Raw genomic sequence first — 14,073 nt, 5'->3', positions numbered from 1 at the left:
TAAGCATACAGATCTTTGGATTAGTGTCCATCATAATCCAGCATGATCTCATCTTAACCTGATTACCTTTGCAAAGATCCTATTTCTAAATAAGGTCACATCTAAAGGTATGAGATTAGGACTTGAACATATCTTTTGAGTAGGCACAATTCCATCCATTACAAGTCTGTATCTTAGGCTGTTGCTGACAAGAAGGAGTCACAACCTCACAACCCTCTCAGAAAGGGCAAAATCACAATTGTAAGTATTGCTGAGGTATTTAAAAATATTTTTTAAATAATAGTAATCCTGGAGACCCAGGATCAAGTCCCACGTCGGGCTCCCTGCATGGAGCCTGCTTCTCCCTCTGCCTGTGTCTCTGCTTCTCCCTCTCTCTCTCTCTGTCTCTCATGAATAAAATCCTTAAAAATAATAATAATAGTAATCTTTTGTAATATTTTAATGTATTATTTCCTCTCATCATTATTTTGGCTTACTGAGTGAGATGCCTTATTTTAAAAACTACTGTATTGGGCAGCCTGGGTGGCTCAGCGGTTAGTGTTGCCTTCAGCCCAGGGTGTGGTCCTGGGGTTCCGGGATCGAGTTCCGTGTCGGGCGCCCTGCATGGAGCCTGCTTCTCCCTCTGCCTGTGTCTCTGCCTCTTTTTCTCTCTGTGTCTCTCATGAACAAATAAATAAAATCTTAAAAAAAAAAAAAAAAAAACACTGTATTGGAACATAACAAAGGTAGGGAATTCCGCTCGTATTTAAATAAATGCATCAAAAGGCGATATGCCTCCTGAAATAAAATTTTCTCAGTTCATTTCTTCAAAAACCTATATCCTAACAAATCAAGCTCATTCATAAAGGAAGGAGCATTCTTTGGATTGATTCTCCAGAAATCAATGTTTTGTCATCTTGGAGCATTTGAAAATAATTGAGATTGGAAAAGCAAAAAAGAAAAAAGGGAAGCTATTCTGAAGGATGTCAAGGTGAATGAACAATTATGAAAGCCATCAATTATTGTCATTACAAAGTAAAGTGATAGGTCATTTCACTTTATAGATAGAGAGGCTCACAGACAATATAGGTAAAAGGTAAGAATTGTCCATAGAGTACTGAGAACATGTACAGACTACAGTAGTAAAAAGAAAAAAAGAGAAAAGAGACTGGCAGAGATCAGAATTAATGACAGTAGTGGCCTATGGTGCTCATTAAACTTTGATCTCAATTGGCATAGAGATGTTTAATGTGTTTTTCTAGCTCCTAGCCAGACACATAGAGTAGGAATCTCAAAAATGTGAAGGAGAAAAGCAGTGTCAGAATGAAGAGACAATAAAGTTAGTAGGAAGGCTAATATTGGCACTGCCACCTGCTGTTAGGACTTTGGGGAACTTAATGAACCTCTGTCAGTCTTCATGTCTCACTTGTGAAATAGGAATGTTAGCCCATTTATCCTCTCGCTTAGGGCTGAGCAATCAATCTATTTGAAACCAATCAGCAGCTAATTTCACAGCACTTGACATTTCTTCACTTCTTGTTTCCCTTGTTTCTCATTCTTTTTTGACTATGTCTGCCCCCTCCCCCAAAATATATAAGCCTTTGTTTCAGACTCTGCTTTCTGAGGAATCCAGACTAGATAAGATTTTTTAAATGTGACCTTTGTAGATTACCAAAATGAACAGTCATTAAACAAAATATGGATATCACAGATCATTTAATGAAATATTTTAAAAGGCAACGAAAACAGAATGCTAATATAAAACACAAAACCAAATCTCTCCTATAAATGTCTAAAATCACCCAAATTGGATTTTAAAAACCCCAGAACCTAAATATATGTTCTATTTAAATGATGTTATTCAGCAGTGTTGAAAATAAAGGAAAAGTGAAAGCATATTGGGCTAAAAATAAAAAAAGTCACAATTTTAACATTGGGTAAAGATCAACACATTACTTAAACAAGGAACAGAAGGTCATGTTGTAACGTTCAAAAATGCAATCGATAGTGAAGATTTGACAGTTGTAAATATCTAAATATCAAATAGCATAGTATTTGAATTCATTGAGAAAAAACTTTGGGAATTACATGAAATACTAAGAAATGCATTAGTATAAGGAAACTTTAACTCATGTTTCCTAACCCATGATAGTTCAAATGGACAAAAGATAAATATATAGAAGATGTAAATGCTATAATTAATAATTGATATATGCCAAGTTCTATCAGCTGAAAGCAGTTTTCCAGTGTCCATGCAATGTTCATAAAAGTATCTGTATATTAGGCCACAAAAAATGTTTCAAACATCATAAATAGGCAACTTCTTTAATGATATGTTAACATAGGAAATAAAGTTGTGAAGGGAGGAATACTTTACCCTTCTTTAGCGTTAGATGTAAAAACTAGTGTAAGAGATAAAGTTGGTCATGACTTCATTAAACAATTCTAAACTGTGTTTACACATCACTTCAAAATGTATGAAAATGGACAAAATTACAAAAACCACAGAACTACAACAGATACCCTAATAGTTGGGAAATTTTATTATACGTCTTTGTAATTGATAAATCAAGCACAAAGAAAAAATAGGATATATGAAATTGAACAGCACAAATAACACATTTGTTCTAATGGATAGATCTGCAACTTTGTGTCCAACAATTTTAAAATTCTCAATCTTTTCAAGTCTATGGGACATTTATAAAATTAACCATATACAAAACATCAAAACTACCCTCAAGAAAATTAAATGATTGGTCATTTTTACAGATCACATTATCTGACCATAATGCAATTAAATCGTTTAAAAATAAAAGAATGGAAAAATATTCCATGCTCATGGATTGGCAGATATAATATTGTGAAAATGTCAATGTTACCCAGGGCAATATACACGTTTAATGCAATCCCTATCAAAATACCATGGACTTTCTTCAGAGAGTTAGAACAAATTATTTTAAGATTTGTGTGGAATCAGAAAAGACCCCGAATAGCCAGGGGAATTTTAAAAAAGAAAACCATAGCTGGGGGCATCACAATGCCAGATTTCAGGTTGTACTACAAAGCTGTGGTCATCAAGACAGTGTGGTACTGGCACAAAAACAGACACATAGATCAATGGAACAGAATAGAGAATCCAGAAGTGGACCCTGAACTTTATGGGCAACTAATATTTGATAAAGGAGGAAAGACTATCCATTGGAAGAAAGACAGTCTCTTCAATAAATGGTGCTGGGAAAATTGGACATCCACATGCAGAAGAATGAAACTGGACCACTCTCTTTCACCATACACAAAGATAAACTCAAAATGGATGAAAGATCAAAATGTGAGACAAGATTCCATCAAAATCCTAGAGAAGAACACAGGCAACACCCTTTTTGAACTCGGCCATAGTAACTTCTTGCAAGATACATCCACGAAGGCAAAAGAAACAAAAGCAAAAATGAACTATTGGGACTTCATCAAGATAAGAAGCTTTTGCACAGCAAGTGATACAGTCAACAAAACTCAAAGACAACCTGCAGAATGGGAGAAGATATTTGCAAATGACATATCAGATAAAGGGCTAGTTTCCAAGATCTATAGAGAACTTATTAAACTCAACACCAAAGAAACAAACAATCCAATCATGAAATGGGCAAAAGACATGAAGAGGAATCTCACAGAGGAAGACATAGACATGGCCAACACGCACATGAGAAAATGCTCTGCATCACTTGCCATCAGGGAAATACAAATCAAAACCACAATGAGATACCACCTCACACCAGTGAGAATGGGGAAAATTAACAAGGCAGGAAACAACAAATGTTGGAGAGGATGTGGAGAAAAGGGAACCCTCATACACTGTTGGTGGGAATGTGAACTGGTGCAGCCACTCTGGAAAACTGTGTGGAGGTTCCTCAAACAGTTAAAAATATACCTGCCCTACGACCCAGCATTGCACTGTTGGGGATTTACCCCAAAGATACAAATGCAATGAAACGCCGGGACACCTGCACCCCGATGTTTATAGCAGCAATGGCCACGATAGCCAAACTGTGGAAGGAGCCTCGGTGTCCAACGAAAGATGAATGGATAAAGAGGATGTGGTTTATGTATACAATGGAATATTCCTCAGCTATTAGAAATGACAAATACCCACCATTTGCTTCAACGTGGATGGAACTGGAGGGTATTATGCTGAGTGAAGTAAGTCAGTCGGAGAAGGACAAACATTATATGTTCTCATTCATTTGGGGAATATAAATAATAGTGAAAGGGAATATAAGGGAAGGGAGAAGAAATGTGTGGGAAATATCAGAAAGGGAGACAGAACGTAAAGACTGCTAACTCTGGGAAACGAACTAGGGGTGGTGGAAGGGGAGGGGGGGGTGGGAGTGAATGGGTGACGGGCACTGGGGGTTATTCTGTATGTTAGTAAATTGAACACCAATAAAAAATAAATTAAAAAAAATAAAAATAAAAATAAAAATAAAAATAAAAGAAGTTTGAAAAACACTGTGTTTGGGAATTTAAAAAAAAATTCGAAATAACTTGGTCACAGAAGAAAGTGAAAATTAGAAAATATTTGAAAGTAAATTTAATTAAACCATGGATTAAAACTTGTGGACTATAGCTAATGCAACATTTAAAGGAAAAATTTATAGCCTAAATTGCTTCAGTTAGAGAAAGACTATCATTATTGAGCTATGCATTTAACAAATTAAAAGAAAGACTGCAGAATAAATTCAAAGTTGAAAGAGGGAAATAATAATGATAGCAGTAATAACTAAACGTAGTAAAGAGGCTCAAGGCAAACACCGACTTTTTTTTTTTTTTCTCATTAAACTTTTGTTTTAGTGGGTCTCAAAATTCTGTGACAGATTTTTGGTCAAGTTGTTTCCATTAAAAAGTACTGATTTTAAAAATCAATAACTTAAAAGTGCCACACACGCACACACAAAAAAAATGGTCCACAAAACATTCTCCTTTCCTTCTGAAGATTTTATGATGCATTGTTATCATTAACCAGTCTTTTACTATTAAACTTAAATGGCCAATTGACACAAATAGTTCTGAGACCATTCCTCTGACTCTTTGAAAATACAAATAGATTAACCTCTGGCAAAATTTAAAAAATTTAAGAGTGAGAGTGAAGACACATAAATATAGAAATTAATAATGGAGATATTGGAAACATGGATACTATAAACAGTTCATTTGAAAGTTTATATGAAATAACTAATTTATAAATTAAAATTACCAAAGAAGAAAATTTAAAAACCCAAAGACTTTTTTAACTTGGGTAAACTGGTATAGTGTTTTAATATCTGTTTAATTATGTTTTATGGGCATATCTGTGAGACATAATAAAAGTAAATGTCATCTTACACAGATTCTTTGTAGATAATTGAGAATGAGGGAACACTCATTTTATGAAGCTTATTAACTGTGCTCTTCAAGTCTTACATATTTTCCTATTTATATACTTTTTAATCGTGGGAAAACACATTAAATTTACCATCTCAACAATTTTTAAGTGTACAGTTTAGTAAAGTATATTCACATTGCTGTGCAACAGATCTGTAGAAAATTCATCATGAAGCACTGAAATTCTATATCCACTAAACACCAGTTCCACCTGCCTCCTCCCACCAACCCTTGGTAACCACCTTTCGTCTTTGTGATTTTGACTACTTTAGATACTTCGTATGGTAGAATCATACAGTATTTTGTCCTTTTGTGACTAAAGTCCTTTTTTCTTAGCATAATGTCCTCAGGTTCATCTATGCTGTAATATGTGACAGGATTTCCTCTTTAAGGCTGCATAATATTCCACTGTGTGTATGTACCATATTTTCTTTATCCATTCATCTGCTTCCACATCTTGGCTATTTTGAATAATGCTATGAATGTGGTATGAAAATACCTCTTTGAGATCCTGCTTTCAATTCTTTTCCATATATAAACCGATGTGGGATTGCTGAGTCATATGGTAATTCTATTTCTAATTTTTTGAGTAGTCTCTAGTGTTTTCCATAATGGCTGTACTATTTTACATTCCCACTAACAATGCATAAGAGTCCAACTTCTTCACATCCTTGACAACGTTTATTATCTGTTCTCTTGATAGTGGCCATCCTGATGACTGTGAGGTGACATCTCATTATGGATTTGATTGCATTCCCTAATGATTAATGATGTTTAGTGTGTTTTCATGTGCTTCTTGGCAATTGGCATATCTTTTTTTAGAGAGATATCTATTCAAGTCCTTTGCCCATTTTTAAATAGTGATGTCTTCTGTCATTGTGTTATAGAAGTTCCTTATATAGTCTAGCTATTAAGCCCTTACCAAGTATATGATTTATAAATATTTTCCCCATTCCATAGGTTGTCTTTTCACTATATTGATTGTTTCTTTTAACACAAAATTTAACGATTTAATGGAGTCCCATTTATTTTTTTTGCTTGTTTTTTTTTTTGGTGTCATATCCAAGTTTTATGTCTTATATTTATGTCTTTAATCAAATTTAATTTTGTATATGGCATATGGTAACTTCATTCTTTTGCATGTGGAATCCAGTTTTCCTAACACCATTTGTTGAAGATAGTCGTTTCCCCACTGTGTAGTCTTGACACCTGTATTCGAAATCACTTGACCATAATGCAGGGGTTTATTTCTGAGCTCTCTATTCTGTTTCCTTGGCCTAGATTTCTGTCTTTACACCAGTACCACACTATCTTAATTACTGTTGCTTTGTAGTATGTTTTGAAATCAGGGAGTGTAAGGCTTCCAACTTTGTTCTTTTTCAAGATTTTTTTTTTTTTTTTTTTTTGGTTATATGGGGTCCCTTGAGATTCCATATGAATTTTAGGATTTTTTTTTTCTATTTCTGCAAAAATTGTCACTGAGATTTTGATAGAGATTGCATTGAATCTGTAGATCTTCTTGGATAGTGTGGATATTTTAGCAATATTGTTTTTCTTTTTTTTTTTTTTTAAAGATTTTATTTATTTATTCATGATAGTTACACAGAGAGAGACAGAGAGGCAGAGACACAGGCAGAGGGAGAAGCAGGCTCCATGCACCGGGAGCCCGATGTGGGATTCGATCCCGGGTCTCCAGGATCGCGCCCCGGGCCAAAGGCAGGCGCCAAACCGCTGCGCCACCCAGGGATCCCTTGTTTTTCAATCCATATAGGATATCTTTCCATTTCTTTGTTTCTTCTTTGATTTCAGTTAGCAGTGTTTTGTAGTTTTTAGTGTAAAAGTCTTTTACCTCCTTGGGTAAGTGTATTCCTAAGTATTTTATCCTTTATGATACAGTATATATATAGTAAATGGGATTTTTTTCTTAATTTCCTTTTTGAATTGGCCATTGTTAGTGTATAGGAATGCAATTGATTTTTGTATCATCAACTTTGTTGAATTTTATTAATTCTAACAGGTTTGTGTGTGGGATATGTATGTATATATTTGAGTTTTCTATAAATAATAGCATGTCATATGCAAACAGACATAATTTTGATTTTCTTCTTTTTAAAAAAATTTTTTTGCCTTTTATTTCTTGTTCTTGTCTGATTGCTCTGGCTAGAAGTTCCAGTACTGTATTCACTAGAAACATGGTGAGAGTGGGCATCCTTGCCTTGTTCCTGATCATGGAGAAAAATCTTTCAGTGGTTCCCCTTTCAAATACAGTGTTAGCTGTGAGTTTTTATATATATAGCTTTTATTATGTTGAGTATTTGTTGAGTATTTTAATCATGAAGGATTTTGAATTTTTGTCATCTTAAAAACTTATGCTAATATATGAGAATGAATGAATATAACTGTATTAATACATCTAACTTAAGACATTCGAATACTAATGAACCTAAAAAACTAAAATAAATAAATAATGAAAGGAGATATTAGTGAAATACAGTATAGGAACATTGTGGAACATAGCATTAAATCCATATGACTTTTTTGAAAGTGAAAATAAAATGTCAAAAGCCATTAGTTACCTGAATCAAAAAAATTACAAATACATAAAAATGAGACTGCAGAATAAAGATAGCAAGGAATTTAGAATTATGACAAACCTGTCTCAATTTTATGTTTAGAAACATGGATGAAATGCTTAATTTTCTAAGAAAACTAAATTTTCCAAAATCAGTCCTCCAAAATACAGAAAATATAAACAGGCCAGCTATCATAGAAGGAATAAAACTGTCAAAGGACTACCACCACCCCCCAAAACACCAAAACTACATGGTTTAATAGGTGAATTTTACTAAGTTTTCAAGGAAAAGGAATATGCAGTGTTATTGTAACCTCTCTGTAACAGAAAAAAGAGGAAAAGAGAAAAAGCTTTGACATTAATTTTATGAAGTCAGCATGGTTTTGATACATATCAGTGGTGCTTAGTGGTTAAGCACATAGGTTTCAGCCACACTTTGAGTCAGTCACTAAACCTTTGTGTCAGAGAGAGCTAACTGTCCACCAAAACTCAATTTTTCTTTCCATAGAATACAATTATAACTGGAATATGGTTTCTATTTAAGAATTTTATCAGCCTCCTTTCAGCTAGACCATTTTTCAACCATGGAATGTGATTAGGAGTGATGCTTGTCATTTCAAGGCCAAGAGTTTAAGCAGATGTGCCCCCTTGTGGAGGGCAGAGTAATGTCCCATCAACATCCTAGTCACTGGAACCTGTTTCACAGTAAGGGGAAATTAAATTGATAATCATGTGACCTTAAGATTATCTTGAATAAGCTGGATACTAGGCAGGCCCAGTGTAATCATAGGGTCCTTAACAGTAGAAGAAGAGAGCAGACGAGTCAATGTCAGAGGGATGTGTTGTGAGAAAGACTCAACTGGCCATTGCCGGTTCCAAAGACAGAAGAGAGCCATGAGTCAAGGAGTGTGGGCAACTCCTAAAAGTTGGAAAAAGCAAAGAAACAGATTCTCAATTAAAGTCTCCAAAAGGAATATAGCCCCGCCAACACCTTGATTTTAGCCCAGTGAGACCCATTTCAGACCCCTGATCCCCTGACCCCAGATTTGTAAGAGATTAAATTTGTGTTGATTAAAGCCACTAAGTTTATGGTAATTTATTACAGCAGCCAAATGAAATTAAGACTTTCCTCCACTTTCCTTTCCCTCTTCTGCCAGCAGGATCTAGTTGACAGTGAAACCCTGGGTGATGGTTAAGCCACAAGATGGAAGGATCCTGGGCTCCTGAATCACGAAGTAAAGCAAAGTCACCTGCTGACTAAAAACACACATTTTGAACTTATATATGAGAAATAATCCTCTACTGTGTTTGAAAGATGACATTTATTACAACTGTTTATATTATCCCAATGAGTACAACATTCGGCACCTCAGCTTGCTTATCAAAAAGAGAATAGCAATAGTAGCTATCTCGAATAGTTATTGTAAAAATTAAATGTTACTATATTTAAAGTGTTTAGAATTATTACTGACACACAATAAATATGATACTAATGTTGTCATTAAAACTGCACAGATACAGGGTGCCCTGGGGGGCACAGTTGGTTAAGCATCCAACTCTTAAAAAAAAAAAAAAAAAAAAAAAGCATCCAACTCTTGATTTTGCCTCAGGTCATGACCGCAGGGTGGTGAGGTTGAACCCTGTGGCTCCATGCTCAGCAGAGAGTCTACTTAAATATTTTCTCTCTTGGGATGCCCAGGTGGCTCAGCGGTTGAGCATCTCCCTTTGGCTCAGGGCGTGATCCTGGAGTCTGGGAATTGAGTCCCACATCAGGCTCCCTGTATGGAGCCTGCTTCTCCTTCTACTTGTGTCTCTGCCTCTCTGTGTGTGTTTCTCATGAATAAATGAATAAAATCTTAAAAAAAAAAAAAGATTCTCTCTCTTCTCCTCTGCCCTTCCCCTCACTCCCTATCTAAAAAGAATTGTACACACGCATGCACACATACACAAAATTTATAGTATCTCTTGAATATTGTCTCAAACATTCTAAAAGATTGGCTAGTTGGTAGATAGAATCCAGCAATACACTGAAAGAATAATAGCCATGGCCTAAGAGTGGTTTATTTTAAAATACAAAAAAGTTAAATATTAAGAAATTTGTTGATATCATCCACAATTAGCAATGAGTAGAGACTAGTCCCTTTCTGGCTCATAAATTAGTGATAATTTTTATATCTTTTTTGGGAGGAGGCTAGTATTTTTCCATAATCACTATGGAATCCATTCAGTGTTCCCACAGCACTGAAACACTATAGATTGTGGAAAAATAGCTCAGATGTTAAAATTCTGTGTTTGTTTTTGTTTTTTCTCTATCTAGAGTTTGGGGGATGTGTCAAATTGCAGCTGCCTTTTTCTGTTATGGATGACTTCCCTGGTATCAGGACCCTATGCTTATATACATATACAGTCAGTGCAAGACTAGAAATGTAGCATACAAATAAACATACTCCTTTTATACATGGTGCTAAAATTAACTACAAATAGAAATACTGTCTCCATTAATATTTATTTAGTAGCATATACAGGTGCTTTGAGATTTACATGTGCCACCATAAAGAGGAGCTATTGATTCTCTGATACCAAAATATTTTTTAAAAAATAATTTGATACTCTTATGGAGTGAAGCTCATGTTTGTGAAAGAAATAGCTCAGTCTATAATTTCTACCTTTGGAATGTTTAAGGATAAAATGCTCTCTGGGGAGAGGGATTGTATCCTTGTTGCATACTCCTTGCTGACATTGGTTTTGTTGATATGCTTTCCTGAGTTTTAGGCCTGAGAGGAGACTTTGGTTTGCTGAAATAGTCTGCAACGGGTATTTTCATCTTATTTCTTCTGATAAACAATGGAGGCCTGTTCTCAGCCTCTGAAATAAAAAAAAACCTAAATAAGACCAAAACTGAGACATCAAATATAGTTTCTGCCATGTTGTAGTAGCAAATGACATACAAAGCAAAACAACTATACGAAGTTTAGGTGAATCAAATATACCCCAAATTCATAAAAGAATCTATTCTTATCTTTCTTACCACCTGCTCATTTTTTTCTTTTTTTTCCCCACCTGCTCATTTTTAATGAGTTATTTGTTCTATGGCATGCAGGATATGTCATATTCTTTTAAAGTCAAACATTATTTTGGAAGGAATGAATTAGAACTGGTGATCTCTAAAGGTGATAGAGAAGGATGGGACCAGTGAGAAAAAGGAAAAGGATCTATGGTCCTGATAGACAAAAAGAAAATAGACAAGCAGATTAAAACAAGTTAATTGTACTCATAAGAGCTTCCTAAGACCTATTTGGTCAGATCCAAGCAGGAATAAGGATTTGGAGAGGCGCCAAATATTACCACTGGAGACGAAGAAGTATGACTGGGGGTTCTTAAACAAAACTTCTTCAGGAGTCAACAGGAAGACATAAAGTTGAATAATAGAAACCATCACTGTCATTATTTTGTAGTCCTAGGGTGAGGAGTTTGGTAGAAGTCAGGTACGATAGACTATCCTGGGTGTGTCAGAGTAAGGGAGTATTTTCTAACTTCTAAACTATACTTCTTACTGCCTGTTAGCGCATATAGCCTGTTTTGGGTTTAGTTAATACCAACAAAAACTGCTGGAGTTCAGAGTGGCCTCAAAGAATTCTGATTACCATATTATTCCTGGTATAAGAGACACTTGTAGAAATAAGAGAATAGACTTTTGTTTGAGGCTTATGGATGTACTTCATAACTGCTGCTCTGTAGTCATTGTTGCTACACTTGTTTTAAAATTAGGAGCTGCCAAACCCACAGGGATGTTTCAGTTGATCCATTCTGGACCAAAGTAGGACATTCTACAGTTCTTGATTCTTCTTGGTCTAAACTGTAGGATGTGGCTGGGCTTCTGGTAGGGACACAAAACTGCTCCTCTTTCTTGTGTTCCACCTGTCTCAAAGAGCGTCTGCTTATGGCTGCTGGCCATTTTAATATTTTCTATGGTTGACTTAGTTTCTAGTTAAAATAATTTAGCTTGACAGTTAAGCTATGAAGAACCAAACTCTGAGGTCATCGTCCTTTTATTAGGTCAGTGCAGGGCTTCTCCTGTTGCTGGACTGGCATGACCAAACCTACAATTCCTACTATCCTGCTATCTATCTTACTTCTTAAAGAGTATCTGTCTCTGATGAGGCACTTTGCCTTTCAAAACAAAGTTAAGTTTATGTCAAACTTATCTCAATGGTAAATTCAGCAGACACTGTCCCTTAAGAATAAATAGAAATCATTATTGTATTTTACTGCCTTTAAAACCACAGTCTGTATCCCTAAAAAGTTAAATATTTGTCAGTTTCCCTATACCAACTCAGTAATGATCACAAACTGTACTTAACCTTTTGGTACTTCCTTATTTCCTTCAGATCCTTGACTTGACACTCTAAATAATTGGAGAAAGAGAAAATGAAATTCACAGATACAAACAAGTATTTTCTATAGACTGCACTATCATCAACAAGCTAAGTATATATGTATCCTAAATATTCTATCCCAATTCTTTGTTTTTCAATGCAGATAGTATTAAGTGTACTTTCCAACGAAAAATTCTTCTTTGAGTAAATAGCTGAACAGTGCCTCATATATTATTCACTAACGTAGAAAGACTGACCCTATTTCCCAGTGTCCAATTTTATGGAAACTTTAAGATGGAGACAAATTGCAATCTAAAATCTCTGTCTCACTGATTTTTAAAGTGACTTGGGTTTTGAATAGCCATTTTTCTCTCAACTTAAGCTTTACCCAACTTTTAATTTTAAAGCAACAAGATTTTCTCCCCTGACATAAATAACATCACATTCTTTCACCATATTATACATACATACATACATATATATGTATATATTCTTCTGTCACTGAAATGATAAGGTTTAAGAAAAATTTCTACTAAAATAATTTCCAATTCCTGTAATAGTTACTTTTTTCCTCTAGCAGCCTCCAGGAGCATGCCAGTGAAAATTAAGTGAAGCCATTTATTTTAATCTAGCATTGTTCTACTCACAAAAAAAGGTGATACTTGTGTGATATGCATTTGACAAAATATACAATAATAATACAATTTTGGTTTCCTTTATTGCTTCCATTTTTAGGTCAAATAAAAAAAACTTCATTTTCTTAGATGTCTGGGTGGCTACAATAGGATTTAGAATGATTCTCATATTACATTTATGAAAATGAAAGAAAACAAATACACATTCTGGTCATTTACTGAATAAAAAAGAGACTGAAAACATCAGCATGTTTAGTGTTTTGTAAGCTAACAAAAAGAAACTTGAAAGTCTTTCCCTACCATATGCCCTCAAGGTGGCCATTATATCTAATTACCTGGTTGGCTGATGTCCTTCCCTCGATTTGGTCAGCACTTTCAATTTTGCAGGTGAATATGGGGGAGATTTAACTTTGGGTGGCTTATTATCCTCTGCTGCTAGTTCTGCTGAGATGCTTCTTCGTTGAGCCAACAAGTTTATTTCAGCCAGTTCAGCATGAATCAAAGCTGAGATCCACTCTTTTTCTGATTTAAAACAAGGGGGGCGGGGGGGGTTGGGGGGGGCATGAAGGTTATCATTGTCATGTTGGCTAGAAACATGGGATTAGTTCTTTTATCCATCAGTTTAGTGTGAAAGGCTGGTAATCTATTTTCTGAGTAGGCGTTTATTTGTGAGTCAAAGTTTCTGCAGAAAAGTTGGTTCACATAACCCTGATTTCTGTTGGCCTGTAACTGTAAAGTGCCCCGTGTTCTTAACTCGTTGAGGGACTTGTCCCTGAATGACCGTGGAAATAATTTTTAAATATTGAGAACAAAACTCAGCCTTTCAGGCTGCTGCCAAATAAGAAAAGAAAGTATACCTGAACAAAATAAGAAGTACCATATGATCTCATTAAAATACAGACTAATAATAGAAGCATATCTGTAAAGATATATACTGAAGTCACTGAAATGATTACTGCAATGTTTTGATTATTGATTTTTCTTGTATTTTTTTCTGGTTCACCTAGGATTCCCCCCTCAACAATAAGCATTTATTATTTGTGTATATTTCTAAAAGCTACATCCTCGGGGATCCCTGGGTGGCTCAGCGGTTTAG

General features: G+C 35.1%; 1 protein-coding gene across 4 annotated transcripts in view; it reads right to left on the bottom strand.

Moving 5' to 3' along the window:
* Positions 1–14,073, bottom strand: part of C33H4orf17 (chromosome 33 C4orf17 homolog) — a 49,943-nt gene that overhangs the window by 8,312 nt on the left and 27,558 nt on the right. Inside the window, exons 7-10 of one of the 4 annotated variants that reach the window (XM_077882102.1) lie at positions 13,313–13,499; positions 12,328–12,371; positions 10,633–10,831; positions 9,077–9,189 (exon numbers count right to left, since the gene is read on the bottom strand). In XM_077882102.1, the coding sequence (XP_077738228.1) occupies positions 10,644–10,831; positions 12,328–12,371; positions 13,313–13,499 (419 nt within the window). In that variant the 3' untranslated portion in view covers positions 9,077–9,189; positions 10,633–10,643. Of the gene's footprint in view, positions 1–9,076; positions 9,224–10,453; positions 10,832–12,327; positions 12,372–13,312; positions 13,500–14,073 lie in introns of those variants that run through there. The other 3 variants (XM_077882100.1, XM_077882101.1, XM_077882099.1) reach the window with 3 other exon arrangements.

This window comes from Canis aureus, chromosome 33 (genome assembly GCF_053574225.1).
Source record: "Canis aureus isolate CA01 chromosome 33, VMU_Caureus_v.1.0, whole genome shotgun sequence".
Lineage (NCBI taxonomy): Eukaryota > Metazoa > Chordata > Mammalia > Carnivora > Canidae > Canis > Canis aureus.
The sequence above is the reverse complement of the archived record's forward strand: the minus strand, read 5'-3'. Positions and strand labels throughout refer to the sequence as shown.